At 39.2% G+C, this 21819-nt stretch overlaps 1 protein-coding gene across 2 annotated transcripts in view; it reads left to right on the top strand.

The window, feature by feature from the left end:
* Positions 1-21819, top strand: part of SAMD5 (sterile alpha motif domain containing 5) — a 425299-nt gene that overhangs the window by 368738 nt on the left and 34742 nt on the right. Inside the window, exon 2 of one of the 2 annotated variants that reach the window (XM_079146902.1) lies at positions 10359-19981. The exons of the other annotated variant lie outside the window; for it this stretch is intronic. Within the exon in view, the coding sequence (XP_079003028.1) occupies positions 10359-10409 (51 nt within the window). The 3' untranslated portion in view covers positions 10410-19981. Of the gene's footprint in view, positions 1-10358; positions 19982-21819 lie in introns of those variants that run through there. 2 annotated transcript variants of the gene reach the window in all.

Here is a 21819-nt window from a genome sequence, read left to right as displayed (position 1 = left end):
TGTGGAACGTCATCCTCCTTTATGAAACTGTCTTTTAAAGGGAAAGAGGTATCGTATTAGGAACCAGAAGATACAGTTCTAGAATGGACCGTGCTGCCAACTGGGTGATGTTGGCAAGGCCTTCCTAGATCCTCTGCGACTTGCTGTCCTTCGTAAACCATGGGAAAGCTCACTGCCAAACTATCTACCTGGTTGTATGCCAGAGTCATATCCTAAGCCACTGTGTGCTCCAGAGAGTGACCACATTACCAATTCCAGGTGTCAAGCTCAGGTCTTCTCACAGAGTCAGGGCTGTAGAAAGGTTGCAGAAGGTTATAAAAGCTTTATTAGCCTTTTCTGTTTTCTTTCCTGTATCACTGTACTAACTTGCTAACCAGCAATGCTTGTCAAGTCAGCCCTACTGAGGTTGGGAGAGGGTACTGGGTAGAATAAAGCCACAGATACCAGAAGTTTCTTATACAGGTAGAGGAGAGGAATGTTTCCTAGAAGTATATGAGGAAGAGTTTAAAAGGTTCTCGGGCCTTCTTACTCTTCTGACTCATTTCACCTCCCTTGTCTGGACCATGACCTCACATTAAAGGTTAAAATGAGGGAAATTATGTTTTAGGCAGATCATCATAAGCAAAAAGAGGAAAGTTCCAGCCTTCAGGGTTGAAAACCAATTCATTGTCCTGATTTATCCCTTCATCTTCCATTCATCGCTGCTAGATTCTATGCCAAAATAAGTATGGAAGGAGTGTTTCACTTAGGTAAATTTATTCCTGGGGTCTTAAGGAAAATGCTTTACCTTTACTAGAATTACCACTAATCCTGGAATTCAGTTGTCAAAGCAGATGTCATGGGCATTGACAGGGACTGAGCATGCAAAGGTATGTGTGTTGTGGAGTGAAGGAGGCTGGGAAGGGAGATATATGGAATTAACAAAAGCAGATTCTACTGGCCAGGAACATGAATAAAGACCAGAAGATTAAACTACTTCCTATGAACCCGAGCAATAAGCACCTGACACTCAACAAAGAATGATCATAATGATCATAATGCCACCAACTTACCTTCATCTCTGCCATTTACCCTATCAGACAAATTACATAATTGACTTATTGCAGGCAAATGCATTTAAAGTCTTCTAATCCACCCCCACCCCTTTTATTTTGAAATTCAATCATATTCCAAGAGAAAAATCTTAATGACTGAATGGTATAGTCCAGAGATTATCTACATCTAAAGAAATTCAGATCCTCCAGCAAGGCAAGCTTACCTGATCTATCACCATGCAGGTCTACCCAGCCTCAGAGCAGGGCTTTCTGCAAGTTTCCCAAACCAGGCTTAATGGGCTAGGCTGACCAGGAAGTCACCAGACACGGCTTTTCAGACACTTTACCTAGGTAGAGTTGTCCAGGGTAGATGTCCCAAGGGCCTCCCTTACCTGTTAGGAAATGATTTAGGGAGATGATTTAGGATGAGGAGTTAATCTTTATTTTACAGGATTGCAGTTGAACTGCACTTCATTCAAACTGAAGTCAGCATGTTCTTAGGAATTTACTTAGGAAAGCATCAAGTGATATTAGTAACTGGAGGGCAAAACTATTGGGAATGCATGAGTATGTGAATTTCAGTCCAAATCATGGGGTTTGATATTGGCATATATCTTTTTTAAAAAGTTAGAAATTGCCTAGGACTTTTTTCAAGCACTTGGTTTAAAAATCAAGATTTAAAATGTATGGGTACATAACCAAACATACAAAGCCTTCTAGTACTTCAAGCTTTCTAAGACACTTTAACCACTGGGGATCTTTCAGTGGGAAAATTCATGGCTGGTTAAGTTGAGTCATTTATGAATAATAGTAGAGCTTCGAGCGAAGTGAAAATTCTTTGTAATTCTAGAGGTGATTGAGTCGTCAATGAACCTAGGCCTTGTGCTCCATTTCTAGGAAATACTGGCTTAAAGTAGGAGATTAATCTATATTAGTGAGTATGTGATAGGAGGAGTGGATCAGTTCTACTAATCTATTCTAAGCAAAGCTTCAGTCTTTCAGTTATCCAGCCAGTTCGTTTGAAGACAATGAAAAACATTTTTATTCAGACTTTCATTAAAAGATCAAGGAACTTTTATTAGTGGCGGTATTAAAAGTATATTAATCAAAGGAAAAAGATAATACTTCTCATTTTTTCAACTGATATTTATTGAGCATCTCCTTTGTTCTGACTACTCTGTCACATAATGGACCCTTGCTGGATATTACAGTAAAAAATCCACACTCACAGAGTTAGTGGACCAGTAGGAGAGACTGATTAATAAACAGACAGTCACGGTATAAGGCAATAAGATAACATTCTCTTTTCCCTTGACTGAGAACCTGCTCCTACCCACAGGGCTAGGACTTGTCAGCCAAGTTAAACTATGGGACGAAGTGTCCCCTGGTTATGGTGGCTGTCCCAGGGATGGGCTCTTGATTCTGACTGGTACATCAGAATCTCTTTATGCCTTTAGGATTGAGGTAGAGAGAAGAAATGCTAGTGTGCCAGAGTGGAATGCTTGAACTGAGTAAATAATTGTTGGGGTCCATGGAGAGGAAATGGTTGAGCTGGTGTGAACTATTTTTACTTTTCAGCACTTCAGACATTAAATGCGTGGGGTTTTTCTCATAGCAACAAGTTCCCCAAATCTCTGGACACCAGCCGGTTGTCTAAGAATTCAACTTAATTCTGACACCAACCCCACAGATTAAGGGCTTGTCCCCTAAGACTGCTCCCACTACAGATGCTAATTCAAGAATTAGGTACCCAGGTGACCACAACTCTAACCTGGCTACAAATCCAGGGTCCTGTAGCCCCCTCCTTAGTTTTGACAACTTGCTAAAATGGTCCCCAGAATGCAGAAAGGCAGTCACTTACTATTGTCAGCTTTTTAGGAAGGATACAACCCAAGGAAAGTTAAGTGGAAGAAATGCAGAGGGCAAGTATGTTAGCTTTTTGTCATGTGAACAAAATACCTGACAAGAACAACTTAAAGGAGAAAACGTTTATTTTAGCTCACGGTTTCAAAGGATTCAGTCCATGGTCAGATGCCTGCATTCTTTTGAGCCTGAGGTGAGGCACAGCATCGTGCAGGAGGGGCATGGCCGAGGAAAGCTGCTGGGCTCATGGCAATCAGTCAGGAAACAGAGAGACGGAAGGAGGCAGGAGTAGATAGAGACCTCAGGGCCATACCCAGTGACCAACTTCCTCCAGCCATGCCCCAGTAGTCCATTCAAATTATTATCCCTCAAATGGATTAATCCATCCATGAGGTCACAGTCCTCATGATTTAATCATTTCACCTCTGAACATGGCTACATGGCCTAACAAGTGAGCTTGGCAGGGAGGTGGGCATTTCCAGATCTAAATCCCCTATACCATGTGGGGCAAAGGTCAGGAAGCTTCCATGTGCTTTCTGAGCATACCCCCCATCATCGCCTTGATATGTGCCTTGGCTCTGAAAGTCTCTAAACCCCACTGCCCAGGAGTTTTTATGGGGGTTTCATTATGTAAGCACAATTGATTAAATCATTGGCCATTGGTGATTATCTTGACCTTCAGCTCCTCTTCCTTCCCTAGAGGTTGGACATGGGACTGGAAGAGAAGACAGAGTGAAAGTTACAATCCTGTAATCACGCCTTGATATTTCTGACAGCCTCAAACCTGATCTTATTTGGAGGCCTAAGAGGAATGTCCTCATTAGAACAAAAGTCACTCCTATCACTTAAGAAATTCTAGAGGGTTAAGAAATTCTGTGCTACAAGCTGTGTGCTAGGGGGCAAAGACAGTCTTTATTTTTCACACCTAGCATGACAACACCTAACAGAGAAATATAGTCTTCAGACAGAAAGGAATTTTGTGAGCTATATGAAGAGAAATGCTAATAAGAGCCTATAAGCCATCGAAGACGGGAAGAGAAGGAGGTGAAGCAGTCCACTACCTCATTATCTAATGGCTTCCAAACCATGGAATTGGTTCCCACATTTCTTGAGGCAGTGATATTCAACTTTGCCTCAAGTTCCATATATATTTATTTCATATGCTATTAGCCTTGAGTTGTTTAAAATGGGACTCTATTAGTTATAACCCAAAACAACTGAATTCTAACACATATTCCTGTGGGGTTGTGAATGTTACAATATTGGATCACCTGGAAGGGAAGTAACTGGGTCAAATGGGAACATGGAAAGATTCCAAATGAAGTGCCATCTCATATGGGAATATGGAAAGATTCCAAGTGAAGTACTATCTCAGCTATGATCCAAAGGAGAATAGAAATCAGCCAAGCAGAGAGCAGGCTTTTGAGGCAAAGCTTAAGCCCAGAGGCTATTTGGCATAGCTCATTTTAGGAGCTACAGAAGGTTCTCTGGGTGAAGCATGGGTAGGGGCAGCATGCATGTTTGTGAGAGATTAGTGTCAAGAGATGGCATTCCCATATTGTTGGCAGAATTCATTTCCTTGCAGCTGTAGGATTCATGGAAGCTTATTTCTTCAAAGCTAGCAAGTCACAAAGAGAGACAGACAGACAGAGAAAAGAGCAAGCATACACACTAGCAAGATGGAGTCCTGTGTAACATGATGTAATCAGGGGAGTGACGTCACCTTTGCCACGTTCTGTTGGTTTGAAGAGAATCACACTCAAGGGCATGAAAGCCAGAAGCTGAAGCCCCTGGGCAGCAAGATCACCACAGCTACCCCACGGTGTCTATCCTCTTAGTCCAGCTGCAAGTGCACAGGTGGGATGCACTGCATCTTCTTGGACACAATGCTTGTTCCATTCTGGAGGAACTTTGGTCTTGGAAAAATTCTAGGAATCGAAGAGCCTACCAGGAAGTATTTCTGAAGGGTCAGCAAATATCATATAGTCTACTTCATCACAAATATTGTATCTGCTTTGTCAACTTGTGGCCAAAAACAATATTATAATTTAGAGAGTGAGTGATTAATGCAGTTACACCAAAACATGTTCGGAGGCCTTCTGAAAAGTTGCTCAGTCAACTTCTGCAAACTATTTCCTGATTTTTGGTGAATGAAACACCTTAAGGAGTTTTCTTCGCACTTCTTGTTATGTAGTACTTTCCTCTTCATGTCCTTTGTCTGTTTGTTTCTATTGAATACAAAATATTAGAAGCAATACCTTTCTGTGTATGATGTGTTTTGTACAATGCATAACACACCATTAGGAGCTCAGGTCTCTAATGCAATGCCATCTGGTGATTCAGTGATATGTCTATGAATACACAGTGACTCTGCTGTTTCCTTGGTATGTGCATTTAATTAAGTGCACAGATTCCTACAGGCATGTGGTTAAAGGCGCTTTGGCAGATTTCCCCTCTGGAAGGCTTGGCTCTGTGTGGCTGGAACTCTCGTTGGCATTGGAATTCCAAACATTTGTACCAATAAGTACTGGTTTAATACCGTGGAAGCCTTTGTCAGCTTCAATTTCAGTTTACAGCACAAGCACTTTAATAACTCATACTGAAGTAGAATATAGTCAGTTTAGGTGTGCTGTATCTGTTTACTTCATACAAAATTAATGTTTATGAACAACAACAAAAAAAGTAGGAACAACGCAAAATGAAAGTACCAAAACAACCTGCAGGTGAGGATTAATCCTCTCAGCAGTTCTTTTTCTTTTGTTTTACTTTGTGTTGCAAAGCAACTTAATGAGAATGGCATTTAATAAAAACCTGCAAATTGACCAAATTATGTTATGTGCACGTACAGATGTGCCACACTGAATACCACTATTATGTGTAATTATAATACACCAATAAAAATAATATGGACATAAACAAAATGTTTCTAAAATCCTGTGACAAAAATATAGTACCTTGGAATCCAGTGGAACATAGTTCAGACTAAAATTGACTTTGCTTGTGTGTGTGTGTACTTTTTCTAAATGGGCACATTTACCAGTAGATGGTATTGAATCCCACTGTTAGGTGATACAGGGTGAAGGGGCAGAGAGAAAGAACCAGAAAAAATTGACTTCAACTTTGGCATTTATGAATTCTCTGATTTGGGGAATAATTAGTATTTCCTGGGCCTCGGTTTTGCTCTATTGAATTTCCCAAAAAGTCATAAAATAAAAGGAAATATGAACGAGACAAGGTTGAATGTCCTGTACGTCTTGCTCTTCAGACACCAGGACAACTGTGTGACTAAATGCTTTGCTTCACTTCTCGGTAACTTCTTCACGATCAGCAAAACGTGGGGAGGAGGTTGGGAGGATCGGGAAGCCCCTCAAGCTGTAAGCAGCTGAAGAGATTATTGCGGTGGCTGTGGGGACACAGTGTTTCCTACAAAGCTCAGATATTGATCTGTTAGTTGTTGACTAAGAGTTCCCTGTGGAAAATCTGGCTCTAACTGTAGAATGGTAACCATGGCATGTTAAGGGCTTTGCTGAAAGAATCCCCAATTAGACCAAAGAATGAAGAGACAGTGAATTTATCTTTCTTTCTCTCTAATTACAAGGAGTTGGAGATGAATCCTTTTGTCTGCTGAAAGAGAGACATTGTAATTGGAAACAGCCCAACTTAAAAATATATACATGATGCTGGTATTATTCCTCGTATTTCTTTCTTTTGCTTCATCTTGCTTGAGAATACAAATCCCAGAACAGATACCTTTAATGTTTTGTAGACAGTTTGGGAGACGAGAGACACTGTAGGAGTTGTAACATGATTTTATGTGTTAGGAAGTTTTCAGATGTCATCTTGAATGCCAAAGACTGCGCCTTAGAAGATCAGTTGACTTTTTCCTCTCCTAAGTCCTCTCTCCTGTCATTACCAGGAAAGTATGAAATACAGTATTTGCACTTGCTGGCCATGTCCTCACCCCCCATGATTTGTTTCTTTTCCCTTGAAACCAGACTTCCACTTAGTTTCCTTCAGGGAATTCCCCCTAATTGAAGAAGCTTGCCACTTCCCTCCAAAATCCTCCTCCTTGATTGCTCTGCATGTTTGATTGTGAGAGCTGCTCATGCTGCCAGAAAGCCCCCTTCCTGGGCACCAGAATACCACAGCCCACCTTAGCTGGCCTTGAACTCCCCTCTGCAAACTTCTCTAGTTTGGAGGATCCTTCTACTTGCCTCTCTTCTCCTCAGATGTATCATATCTGTGGCCTTTCTCTGATTGCACTCTGACCCTTCGTGATCTCATCCACCTCCCAGGACTACGGTCTTTTCCAGAGGACTCAGAACTCTCTCTGAGAATTCTCACCTACACCCTTGGCTCTGTGTTCCAACCCCCTGAGCATACAGGTGGTGCTTAAAACTCTGCATATGCCCAAACTGATCTCATCTCAGTATACATAATGTACCTGGTCACACTGGTTCCAAATCCAGTCTTTTCATCTTCTGTCTCTGGTTTTCTAAGAGCTTAGAGGCCACTGGAATGTGCAGGGCTGACCTCCTGATTGACAGGATGCCAGGGCTGCTCTTTGAGGTCATGGCCCAGGCTAGTCTCTGGCTCCTCATTGACGGAATGTGGGGAAGGGGGATACCAAGGACACCACTACAAGGGAGAGGCTAAGTGACTCCCAAGTGGCTTTGCCAAATCTTGCTTGGACTGCTGTCTGGGCCACTTCTGCCCAACCTGCTCCCTCTTGCTCTATTTCTCTCTCTCTCCACATTTTATCCTTTCTTGACATTTTCTCCAAAAAATCTTAACATGTTTAATCTTGTCTTTGCATCTGATTCTCAGAGGACTCAAACCTACACAAATTCCCACCCACAGGACAACTGACTACCCTGGCAATGATTTTTAGAGATATTTCCTTCTGTTCACACATCTCTGTGTGTTTCCTAGAGTATCACAGCCTGGGTGGCTCAAACAACAGAATTCAGTCATCTCATAATTCTTCAGGATAGAAGTACAAAATGAAGATGTTGGGCGGAGTGGTTCCTACTGAATGCCCTGAGGAGACAGCTGTTTCATGCCTTGCGTTAGGCCCTGGTGACGGCCAGCAGTTGTTGACATCCTTAGTATGGAGATCCATCACTCCAATCTCCCCTCCATCTGCACATGGAGTTTCCCTGGGCAGGTCTTATAAACTGGAACTAAGCTATATTTAACACCCTCCCCATCACTGCCTACTGGTTCCATTCAAACTCCTTAATGGGCCATCGGTGGGCCCCTGAGATTTAGTTCCAACCTCTTTTTCTGTCCAAATGCCCCGTCGCACGCATTCTGGTCCACTCGCACCCGACCCTTCTACATTTTCAGCCTGGACTCTCTGCCCCCTTGCTCTTTGTTCCTCCCCTATTTCATCCTTGTGGTCTCTCTTTTCTTTTCCTGGCACTACTTGTCAGAAGCCAGTCCATCTTCCAGGCCCCCAAGTACCTCTTTCAGGATCTCCACGGCCAGATCTAAGCTCTGTCTTCTGTTTTATGTTTTATTATTTCTATATGTCTTACATCTAAATTGTATATCTCTTGAAGACCAGAACAGTATCTTCTCAGACTTCTAACCCCCAGAGACTACTTGCTGTGCACAAATACATATCAGACACTCTACTCATTTCAAACTTGTTTAAAAGGATTCAGTATGACCAAGTAGTAGAATTTTTTTTTTTAATCAAAGACGGTGAATTTATTGGAACTGATGCCAGGAATGTGGTAGAAAATGACAGATAATCCCAGAGGGCAATGGATGAAAGTGAGAACACTGGAGAGGAATTGGTAGGAGGCAGAGGCCGTGGTCGTGCAGAGGTGGTGACTGAGCAGTGCTGGCAGAGCAGGGATCAGCAGGAATGTGGGTCCCACCCTCCAGCTCCCATGAGTGGTGGGGAGTGAGAAATGCATTGCAATTCTTCATTTGCCCACAGATGAAAGGGACGCAGTTTCTGGAGTGCCTGTCCTGAGTGAGGCACTGCAGGAAACAGTCACAGCAGCTGTCCTAGCTAGTATACATGCCCAAAGGCATTTTAGTCTCGGTCTCGTCCCTTGCTTCTGAAAGGTGAGAGCAGGAAGAGGTCAAGGAGCAGGAAACCCTCTGGGCTTTGCCTCTCTTCCCACTACATCCTTATGAGACTCACTCCTGGGCTAAAACTGGCTGCTGACTGGACCCCAGATAGATTCTTTGGTGGAACTGACTCTGCCTGTACTCACATAGGATATGACCTGGGAATGACTCGCAGCCCTGCTCCAAAATCTTCCCCACCCCTGTAGGCACTTCCACTTCTCCATGAAACTTCTATGGGCACCCTACTCCCAAACTCCCGCCCCCTACAACATCTTCCTTGTAGTCCTCTTGTGACATTGTTCCTTTCTACCTCCCTACATGGCCATCTTTATTTCTCTTAAACTGTGAGCTCCTTGGGAGCTTTTCGTCAGTGATTCCATGCAATGCCTACGATGCTCTTTTACACACAGAAGGTATCCAACAAATATCATTTGAATAAATAAATGAATGGGACAGCTGAGAATATCTTCAGGTTGTGGTAAAGGGGACTTGTGTCTGACCCTTCCCTCAACTTTTTCCAGAAATACTGCATGTTCCATCCTGTTCCATTATTTCTTTATAAATTCCATCTTGCTCTTCATGAGACTTGAGACTGGAAGAAAGACTATTCTGTTTTAAAATTAGCATCCTTAGTTTTAAAGTCATTCTTTATGTACTGGAGACTTTAAGTGCCAATAATTCTAGATATGGACTAATTTCTAGTGTACAGTCTCTATGCTGTTTGTTTGTTTGTTTTTTCCTGTTTCATGGTGTATAGCTGAAGTAACAAAGCCAAGGTTTTTCACTGTGTAACTAATTAGCAACTGGAATTAGGAGGTTCACACAAATTGTAAATGTTTACACTTTCAATAACTTGGCAATTAAAAATATTTTGGCTCAGAGTGAAGCTAAAATTAGAGTGATCATTTTGTGATCACTTATCTGGGACTGGGAGGCCATGAAACTATTGTTACTGCTTCATTCTCGGACATATTAAATGTGGCTCACAAGCTACCTGGCTTCGTGCGATGCAGGCTGGGGATGGACAGGCTCTGTTCTAGGGCCTTTGATAACTGATGGAGGTCACTGCAAAACACACTTGGCGCAACAAAAGTGTTTCATTTCCTTTCAGATTCCTGTTAACATTTCCCCCTTTGCCTACCGGTGATTATGTCACAGTGACTCAGGGGGCAATGAACTTGTACAAGATTGTCACTCACTCTTCACAAAACTCCCTTTCTGCATCAATGAATGGAAACATGGGTTTCTTCTAAAAACTTAATGATGTTCATTAAGAAAATATAGCAGTGCAGGAAGTAAGATAATGAAAGAATTGCTACAAACGCCTTTAAATGATAGCATCTTAATCTCTGCATTATTCTCTTCTTTTCCTAGGTAAGTGGTGTTTTCTCTTCATTGCTTCAGGGAGTGTGGATTGTCTGGTAAGTGTGGCTTTGTTGCGGATCCGGTGTTACTTCAGGCTGCATGAGAATTGCCTGTGAGAACCACAGGCAAACCGGAAAGCGCAGGAGGACTTTGGAAATGCTTTATATTAAGAATTCTGGTGTGCATTAAGCCCTTTTTGTATTTTTTTTCCCTGAGATTTTACTTTGGAGTTATAACACACTTTGTTTCTAATTCTGGGAAAGGGCCCAGGGGCTGATTATGTGTTGATGAAAACTTGCCTTTCATAAATTCTTAAGTGGATTTCTTTTCTTTCTTGCTTTCTTTTTTTCTCTCTGTCTTTTTTTAAACTTTCTGTCTTTACTGGAATATTTTAAATGCCTGCTCTTCAGATTTTGATCAAACCATAAATCTCCAGATAGAGGCGATTAACTTAATGTTTCGCTTTGGAATGCTGTGTTGCTCTCGCATATTTGCCACATTGTTACAAAGAAACCCTCTTTAGTCTTCCAGTCACCTGCTCCCATACAGATTGACTTCTGTACAGCTTTAGATGGCCCAGTGGTACTGGACATAACACATTAAGTCGTATTTCACAGTAACATTTTTATTAAGTTACTAAAGCTGATATGTCCCTATTTTTCTAACTGTATGGACACAGCTACCTTATTTTAGGGATTTTGTTCTGTAAATTAGTGACTGAGAATTGGTAAATTTTTAGGCATGTTGTTAAGGTGAAGATTTCTCCTTGAAAAGAATGGCTGAGGAATGATCCAGAAGGAAAAGGAAAATATCTAGAGTCTTTTGATTTGCCCACATTTCACAGTAGGATATATAAACCTGATGGATCTATTTTATTTTTTATGATACTGGACTCTTCTACTTTTTTGAGGTGATGCAGAAATACTAGACTATGTTGTGTTTTGTGTAGAAGGCAGGGAGTTAAGTCTGCCCATTCACGGGAACCTGGTTATATTGTTATTTGCTCAGGTTATTGGTTCAGTGTGCATTTGCTCCTTAGAGGCATTGGTTTGGGTTCAGCTTTATTTTGTTATCCTCTCCTTCACTTTCCTCATCCAAAAAAAAAATCTTTCTGTTGCATTAAATAATTTATCTGAGACTTTTTTTCATTGCTTGAAGAGACTTTCATTTAAACATTTAGATCTATCTGGGTTTCTTTTTGCTTTTAATAATCTGACCTTAAAACATGTTTTACTTGTGTTTATGTGTGTTTAATAGAACATGTTTGAAGAAGAGTCCCCAGAGTTCACCTAAGTTGCTCTTGACACGTTCAAAAGACTACAGATGTTGCTTTAAATAACCTATAATGGGATTTTGACCCCCTGCTGTTTTCAGTCTTGCAACAGAATTTTTCTATTAAAGATTCTGGATTAAAAAGATCAGAAAACAGGACAGAAAAAGATGGAAGGGCGAGGAAGGTTAGATTTCAAACTTGCATAGGCTTTCTCCCAGACTTTGAAGCCTATCAGAGGCCCACAGATATGTGAACCAAGACATTATTTGAACAGTGTGCTTAACAACGGTCTGGATGGTGAGCCACGTTTCAAATTGACAAAGTTAGCCTGTGCTGGGAGGTTTTTATTCTTTGCCTTTGACCTTATTGGATGCCATAAATGAAATATGGTGGTATAGGTTTGAAAAGGCCAGCGGCTACTTATTTATACCACTCCTATGGCTGGAGGAAAACCAGGAGCGAACAAATGCAGTGTGTTTTAACTCTGAGTGTTAACTCGGTGTGTTGAACTCAAGAGCAGTGATATAAAGACACTTTGGTTCCAATCTGTAACCCATTTTTGTATAAACTCTTCTGTTATTTTAAAATTCTTTCCTATTTACTCAGGTAAGCCATGCAGAAAGGTCAAATCGGAAGAGATGACTGCATTTTATTTTCACTATAAAAAGAACTGGAAAATACCCTATGTGAGACAGTCTATTTTTAACTTAGGGTTCATGATTTATATCATGAGACCTCTATTATCCACATCTTCTACTTTGTAATCAGATGTACTAGGGTTTTTGCCCATGAACTTGTCTAAAATAGCCTTACTTTCCCCACTAAAAAATGCCAGTCTATCTACCTATGACATAAAATGCCCATAGTGGATTTCCACAAGTGGATAAAAGTAACTGCATGATTATATAAATGATAATTGTATAACATTCATTTCTGTATTGTTTGAAAATTCCATGTGCTACTAATATATTAACTAACTGAGAGATACTGTACTTCCTTACATTAAAGTTTTCATTACATAAGTTCATTTTGTTATATAGCATTCATCACATAATCCAAATATGATCAAATATATTAAAGAATTGGGTGAATTATGAAAGGCATTATAATTATTTTCTTTGCTGTGGAAACTTGTGTTAGCACCATGATGATAATGAGAAGTGTTATGTATCTGAATCCTCATGAAGATACAGTGTTGGGAAAGGGTACGGCATATACCAGTCTAAAATAGGGTAATGCAAGATGAACTATGAAGTATGGATCGAAAACAAGTATCTTAGGAGAATAGTGGGTATTGAAATTTGCACATGATTAGTTGTGTAGAAAAAACACAGTTTATTTTTTAGTACTGATAGGATCATTTTGCACTCTCACCATATCGGGTGGGAAAGGCAGACTTGTTGATTAATTTATCTGAGTAGCTCCTAATTTTAATAGTCTTCTTCGATTACAAAAATTCAGTCAAGTTCAACTCCCTGCAGGTCCTGGTTGAGGCATAGCTATTCTGTCTACCAGCAGCCCCACCACAGGTTGGAGCTTGGGGCATTGCTTCTTGGTACCGTGCTTGTTCACACAGCACTGACGAGACCCACTAAGCTATGTCAGGGTTGGTGTGTGGCTTTCAGACTGCTGCCATGAACTGTGTGTGGTTTTTGCCTCTCCTGTCTTGGTGTGTCCTCCTGAGCTCTAGCTAACTCCCATTTGGTTTCCATCTGCTGTGGTCATCCTGGACCATTTTGTATATGGTCAAGCTAGAGAGTTCTCAGTTGGCACATTCAGCTGCCTCCTATTAGGTTGTTCCAAGTACATTCTTAAACAGTCTGTTCCCAAATGCCCCAACAGAAAACAGAATAAGTCTATCCTCAGCCAATCCAATGCTCCAGCCTATTGGGATTGTGAAATAGAAGAAACCAATGTACCATTCTGTTTCTCTTACCTATGCCTCTTTCTCTCTTCATAGCCCTACTGGAATGGAGTCCATTTTCTTCACATTCTATCCTGAGTTCTCTCTAGTCCTGGCATGTAATAAATTCTAATTCTAAGATCGAGTATCCAGGCTTGAATCTCAGTATGCTAAGTAAGAGCAAATAGAAATTTAAAATAGTCTTTCTTCCTCAGTCCTGACCTTCAGGCCTGTTGACTCAAATCACATATTCTATTTGGTCATCAAAGGCTGAATCCTAACACTTTCTTTGCGCCCTTCCTCTCTTCTTTGCTCCTTTCTGACATCACAGTCCTAATGTTCTCTCTGTACTGAGTAGGCTGATGCCTTGAACTCACAAGTGAGCTGCTCATGTATACAGAGAGGCAAAACCAGGCTAAAATGTGTCTAACATTTTTCCCCTTGAAAGAGATTGGCATTAATTCAGAGGGATTATGTGTTTGGTCAGCAAAAGAGATATTCCACCATGTTTATTACATCTGATGGTGTATGTGGGGGATATGGAAAAGGACTGGGACTGGAATGAAGCGCAAGTTGGATGATTGGCAAGAGGTTTCATCATACAGAAACCACGTTCCAAAGTGCTTGTGGCAAACTAGTAGGTCAAGGAGATATTCTGAGACATACGAAATAAACCTATTTGGGGTTGTTACATACCATGTGTCTCTTTCAAAATTGATAAAATATGGTAGCATATTAATATTTCAGATATTAACATGGAATGCATGTAACACCACTGAACCCATATGGGCCATATTTATGCAACCTCCAGAAAATTCTCTTTGAGGACTGATACTAAAGTCATAATAGAGCTGGGAATGGTTTTTGGTGGAAGCTAATGAAGGAAAGGCGGACTTTGGGAATGTCATTCCATTGTTATTGAGGACTTAATATACACAAGGCACACTGTGATTAATCAATCCGAAAAAGTGACTGCCAAACCAATTTTTCAAGATTACTAACTTTCTTTTTCAGAGGTATAAAATGTCAGCTATACACAGTGCACTACACAGAACAAAAAGTAAACTGCTATTTATTCTTACTACAGAGTACAAACCAAATAATCTGCTTACGTGTCAAGATAATTAGAGATTACCAGCATTCCCCCTAATAATTGCTTATAGCAAATGGCTTCTGTAGTTCCTTTGTTGAGTCAGCCTGATACATTAATGATGATGGATATCAATTATATTCAATGCTTTGAACACAACATCAAGATATTACTGAATATTTTTTCATGATAATATCATTTGAACTTAGCTTTTTGTTGATGTTTGAAAGGATCTATATGAAATAAAACTCAGAAGAGTCTATGTTTCATTTTATAATGAATTATCTCCTTTTTAAATTGAAAATGTTACAACTTTTTATGTTAATCATGATAGAATGCCTCAGAGGACGTTTTTAATTATGTTTTTTATGGCTTGACCAATTTTATGTTTTAATTTTTAATTTCTTTCTCCTGTCTTCATATAGTATTCTTCTTTTTAATGGGCTTTTATCTTCACCGAGTACCCTGCATACTCAAAACAGCCTATAGTCAATGTCAGTAGTGCTCCCAATTCATCTCATTCAAGGGAAGTTTCCCCCCTTTTACAAAATGTAACTTATTTTGAAAAATGATTACATATTTTTAGATCTTTGTAAAATGTGATAGTCCAATATAAATCTTAGCTACAACTTTTTGTTTATTCAGCTACAACTTCTCTAGTTCTTTTGGTCTTTTTTCCTGACTTTTTTACCTTTGGCCATCTCAACTTCTACTCTCAGAAGTTCTGTCAGAAGAAATAAATGGATATGAAACTTGAAGATAAAGGTTTGTAGGGAAAGACTAGAAAGATCACAAAGTGTCAGGGCTGGTAGGGCCTTAGAGAGCACGCGCGTTGGAGTTCTGCTTAGGTCAGCCCTGTCCTTTGTCTCTTAATCCTGATCTCTTTCTGTTGCACAAAACCAAATTTAAAGACATTTGAAACAATGTGTTAGAATGTGACTTGGTGATTATCTGTGGCACTAAGTCTGCTTATTTTTAATGATGTTAAAACCAGTTAAAATATGTAATATATATACTGTTCTAGTTAAGTCCAGCATCATAATATTCCTTCAGTTAGTTAGCATAATTATACATTGGAGGTAAACACTCGTTATCATTTGAAATATATATATGCATAAAATTCCCTAAAAACTGGTCATAACACACCTCATGGTTTATTTGTCCATGTGTCTTGGAGCACCCATGTGAAGTGTGATCTATTTTGCTACTTGCGGTGCCAGGGCATGAACTATAATCACAATGGAGTTCAAACTTCATATTATAATAAATTATTATCATTTGCTGGAAAAAGTTAAAGTTATCCAAATTTCAATCACATAAAAAACTAAAAGAAACCCTAAGTACATTTTTATATAAACCCTTTTGGAAAGACACTAGGTTGCTGACAGGGTTAAGCTACCACAGGGCACATTTGATTGGGCATGAAAGGTCCATCAATGTCATTGATGCTGTAAGATGAAAGCATACATGTGGCCAGTTTTTAAAATTTTATTTTCACTGAAGTATTTTTACTCAGTAAATAAAATCAATGTTTGATTGTGTTACATACTGAATTGTATATAAAGCTGAAATTGTCCATGCTCCTCCAATTTAAACTCAGAAAGGGAAACATGAAAGTGATCAAAGTCTATTGTAGGGTATCAGACGGAAAGACAGCTCTTTAGTGATGAGATATGGGATGCTATCTTCAGTTCAGATATATTTGCCATGTGGTGGGTGAGCCAAGGAGAAGATTTTATGTAATTCTGGAATTATTTAATAGAACTCATTTTGTTTTGTTTCAGTACCAGGAATTCAATGCAGGGGCACTTAACCACTGAGCCACATCTTAAGCCCTTTTTTATATTTTATTTAGAGACAGGGTCTCACTAAGTTGCCTAGGGCCTCACTAAATTGCTGAGGCTGGATTTGAACTAGCAATCCTCCTGCCTCAGCCTCCCGTGCAGCTGTGATAACAGCCAGGTACGTGGAACTCTTTAGTGGTAAATTCTGTAACTTTGTGCAACACCAAGTAAACTGATAGGGACTGAAAAATGTGGTAGAGATTGCGGGAATTCCATAATGACTTGCTTTAGTAACAACATTTAATTCCCCTTGTCTGAAATGAACAAAGAGTAAGTTAGAGGTGACTTTATCTTGTTAAATTATAGGTCTTAATTTTGATTGCAATTCACCTGAGAGCACTTAGCTGAAGTATTTACCTGCATTAATTGGCACTATTCACACCCCAACTATAATGGATTGAAGGTCTGCTTTTTAAAAATTAAAAGTTAAATCATCTCAAACATTTTATTACTTGCCGATAACGTTTCAAGACAAGTGTATATCTTATTTTGTTGTCTTGATAAACTCTAAAGCTTAATGTTTTATTTATTTAAAAATTAAGGTTTAGAATCACCATAGAGAGTGTTCCCTATGGAAAACTCTGTTTCTACTTAGATTTTAAATTGCCCAAGAGTACAAAGAAGTATTACAAATAATGTTATATATCATAACAAAGCTAATGTTTTATTTTTCTCAAAACATAAAATTAATTGGAACAGCTAAGTCTATTAACATCAAAGGGTAAATCTATTTAAATGAAAATATTATTTTCATATTCAAGTTTTTCATGCAATGATTTGATGAAAAAATATTAAAGGAACATTTTTCTTATACACTGAATCATTTACCTCATTTGATATGTTTTCTTGGAAAGTAAATGTATTTTCTTTATTATATCCCCCTAAGGAGATATTAAAATTATGTATAATATTTTCATTTTATAACCAGTGATATATATAGCATCTGTACAGTTATCTCTGGGAACTCTATTCTCGATGCTTCTGCCACAGTAAAATTGTTCTCCACAGAGGTTCTCCTCAACAAACTGATGTCACAAATGACAAAGGACCATTTCACTTCTATAGTTCTTTATCTTTTGTAACCAAATACATCAATTCATATAATCCATTTTTTTTCCATCTGACAACACAGTGGTTGGACAGGCTGTTTGTCTTTACCTACCCATGACCCTCCTCTTTTTTAACCATATTACCGGAGGATTCACAAAGAGCAGAGAACTTTAATGACAAAGGTAAATTAAAAGTATCACCATCACGTGTCACTTAACCAATTGTAGAGAGCCACCAGCAAGCACTTTATAGATACCATTGTGTAGGTATGCATTTTTTAATTGAAAATGGAAAATACTCTATCACAAAGGAAGAAAATTTTAGTGAGAAATGAATGTAGATGCACATCAAATAAGACTAAGAGAACCACAGACTGACATCTTTTGTGTTTTGATTTTCACTTGCTTGATTGTAATGCAATTTTAATAAGTTTTGCCTTTTGCAACATAAAACTCAGAAGTGAGATTCTTTCTAAGGGTGTGAGGGGAAAGTTGAAACCCACTTGATGTTAGGAGACTTGTATCCCACCCTCCCCTTCTCTCCCTTCTGCTCCATCTGCCACTCAATGGATTCGAATCACTCCTGGCTGTCCTCGCAGGTGGGAAAATGCCCAACTCCTTTTCATGGACTCTCCTGCGTGACTTTTCTTCTTCTGTGAACCGCGAGTTTCTAGGAAAGTCTGAGCCACCTGGCATGTTCCGGATTCAAAGGAGATTTGACAATTCCTAAACACCACACCAGCATCTTAGGGAGTTTCCAATGAAGACAAAGCGCACACCTTTCCCTGGGGCTTAACCTGCAGACATTTCTCCTGTTCGTAACTTTTGAAGTGTATTTTGTGCCTTTGTGGAAGTGTTAGGGGAGGATGCCAAGTTTTACTTTTATTCTATCTGCTATAAGGCATACTCACTCAGAAAGCATGTCATGTTCTAGTCTTTTTGAGTTTCCAAGGGCAGAGCCTAGTGGACTTGTTCCAAGACTGGGCGGTGTGATTGTGCTTCCCGGCATCGCCTCTCCTCTGCTGCAAAACCACAGAATAGCAGGTTTCTTCTAATTGAATTCCACACAGTCATTTGTTTCAGTTTTGTCCAAGGAGTATCTCATTGCTTGAGATTGGTGCTCAGTGCACACTCTGAATGGTGCTCTATGTGATGACTTCTGCTAGGGACACAAGTTTTAAGAATGCGTGTGCAGTGGACGTTCAATAATCATTATGCATTAATTTAAGTAAATTAACTGTTAAGAGTCCTAGAATTAATATACTATATTTGAAAATTTTTGTTCATCAAATAATAAAACTCTCCACAAAGTGGGCTTTTTCTTTGTCAATGGTTTCCTCAGTATAGATAGAAATTTCAAAAATACCCCAGGTATTGATAAAATTTGTAAACTATTCCTCTAGCCCTAAGACAAAACAAAAACAAAAACAAAACCATAATTACTAATGCACAGTCATGCAAAATTTAACTAATTGAAGATTCTGGTGCTCATTTGAGGAAAAATATGTATCATATACAAGGATACATTAACCATTCAATTAGGAAATAAATTAGAATGCCTTCTGTTATGACTTACAAAATTATGTATCTCAACCTAAATGTGAAATCTTTTATCTTAATCCAATTAACTGGTTGAATCATAGGAAAATTCAACCGTTTTTGATCTGAATAAATGGAGGATTTATATAGTTCAACTCAATGCCCAGTAGTTGTACTGAGCACTATTACCTAGTTGAATTTTAACTTACTTTGGTAACTATTGTTTAAAATTTAAAAAGCAGTGAGTGCGCAGGCTGGGTGCAGTATAGCGCATGCGTGTAATCCCAGCCTCTTGGGAGGCTGGGGCAGGAGGATCACAAGTTCAAAGCCAGCCTCAGCAACTTAGTGAGCCCTAAGCAATTTAGCCAGACCCTGTATGAAAACAAACAAACAAACCAACAAACAAGGGCTGGAGATGTGTCTCAGTGTAAAGCACTCCTGGGTTCAATCCCTGGTACAAAAATAATTAATAAATTAATTAAAGAAAAAAAATTGAGTTCAACACTGTGATTTGATTAATATTAACTGAGCATAGCCTTCATATTTTCTACTTAGAAAAAAATTGGCATCAGATTATTGTTTTCAATTCCAGGCTCCCTTCTATTTTATACCTTAGCCCCACATTCCCAGATCTAAAGTGTTAGTTTACATTTTGGAAGAATCTAAAGAAAACTGAAGACCTTCAAAAGCAGCTCAGCGGTGGAGCATGGACCAAGCATTTGCAGGGCCCTGAGTTCACTCCCCAGAACAGCAAAACTTCATATTTTCCAGATTGCTCTTTGAATATATTGTCAAATATATTTAGAACAGAAATAATCGCCTTTGTTGAAAGATAAGGATGAAGTTCCCGTACCTATGAAGTCATTGCCTTCTTTGTGAGTGCCTGGGGCAGAAGCAGCTCTGAGTTTTGAGCAGGCAAAACTCTGTGCTACTTCCAAAACTTCTGTGCAGTGATGCAGCAGAGCCTCATTAGCCTGTAAACCTATCACTTGGACCACAGCCGTCAGAAGTAAACAGTTTTGGAAGATACCAGGTAACTCACTTTCCATTTTCTGACAAAGTATGCATGACAAAATAAAATTGAGGTCAGACAGCCATTTGGGTTAAAGAAACATGTTCACAGAAAGACATTGTAGAAATTATTTTTCAAATGATTGTGGAAATCATCATTTTCTGGAAATAGTAGATATGTGTACAAATCAAATCACCTGAGCATCTCACTTCTGCATTATGGCTCCAGCTGAATTTTTTGATGGAATTATACCTACATTACCACCAGCTGCCTCTTCTCAGTCTTAAGTATAATTCCATTTAGGGACTCTGTTATTATATCAAAATAGAATAAAAATCTAGTTAGATAGTTCAAGAGTCTTCACAATTGGGTGCTCTTTGATTGTGCATTGTGTGAACCACTCATCTGACTAATCCTTGATTCATCCTTATCACCTAGTCGTAGCATCCTTGAATAGCACCTGCCTGGAAGTTACTGCAGCAGTCCCAGTTGCATGAACAGTGTGATCCTAGGACAGGAAGCAGAGAATTTTGTAAGGGGACGGGCCTCTTACACAAGGTCAACTCCAGCCCCAGAGGTTTCACGCAACTACTTCCTGCCAGGCCAGAACTTTTTCTACTCTCTCCTGGGTTCTTGCCTCACAGGCTTATAGGTAAAAACGCTGCCTGTAGGTTTACATGTGTTCTTCAGTTACAAACTCGACAGGATTACACTTATCAATGCTATATTCCTAGTCCTATACAACGCTATAAGAATTCATTATGTGTAGTAAACTAATAGCAAATAAATCAAAACAATGAAAGTATTACAATTCCCCATTAGGTAAGCTTCCTAAGAGTAGGCAATATATTTGTTTAACACCTTTTTATAGTATCGAGAAAAAGGAAGTAGACTCTATTCCTGAATATAAGGCACTCAAATATCTTGACTGTCTTAATTTTAAAGTAAGGGACAGTGGATTTCCTTGCCTCTGACTCTGCTTAGGTAAAACCCATAGAAATCACAAACTTGACTTGCAGTTCCTCAAAGGAGTTAATAATTCTGCTCTAAAGAAACAGCATCAAAACAGATTCAGAATGATTAAAGTGCTTCAAGACCTCTTGGGGGCTATTCACTTGTAATTTGTTATTTCTTGGACTGTCAAGGGCAGCCTTTATGAATGGAAAATGATTGTTATTTACAGCCTTGTTTGCCTTTGTGGGGTTTATGTGCTGCCAAGGTTACCCTGGGTTTGAGAAGGTAGAAGATTCACTCTCCCTTATTTTTTTTTTTTCTTTTTAGATTAGTGGCTTTTTAAATTTGAAATAAGGAAAATAAACCTTTCTCTTTGTTACATTAATAAAAAGAAAAGAAGGAAGACAAGAAGAAACTTGGAGTACCTTCATTTTGAGTGGAATGAAATAATGATTCTGCCATCAAGTGATTTTGTCCAATGTATGCTGTCAATATAAAAATCAGTGCCACAAGTAAAATTTTTAGCCTGAAATATTTGATATTTCCATTGACATTCTTTGTTTTGGAATGAAGTCTCAGGTTTTTTTTTAAAGCATAAGGGATAACAGGAAAAAGTAGGTATTCCACAAATATTTTGAACAGAACTGAGGAATCATTTCTACACAAACAGGTAGGCTTTCTGTGCCCAGTCACTTAATTCTGCAGAATGACCGAATTCCTCTTGCCAATGAACTTGGCTTCTTCCTCAGACAGTTTGAAAATATATACATTCAGCGATGGCGGTGTTGGCATCCGCAGGTCCCTCT

Source organism: Sciurus vulgaris, assembly GCF_902686455.1.
Source record: "Sciurus vulgaris genome assembly, chromosome: 7".
Lineage (NCBI taxonomy): Eukaryota > Metazoa > Chordata > Mammalia > Rodentia > Sciuridae > Sciurus > Sciurus vulgaris.
Note: the sequence above shows the minus strand (reverse complement) of the source record. Positions and strands in the feature narration are given on the sequence as shown.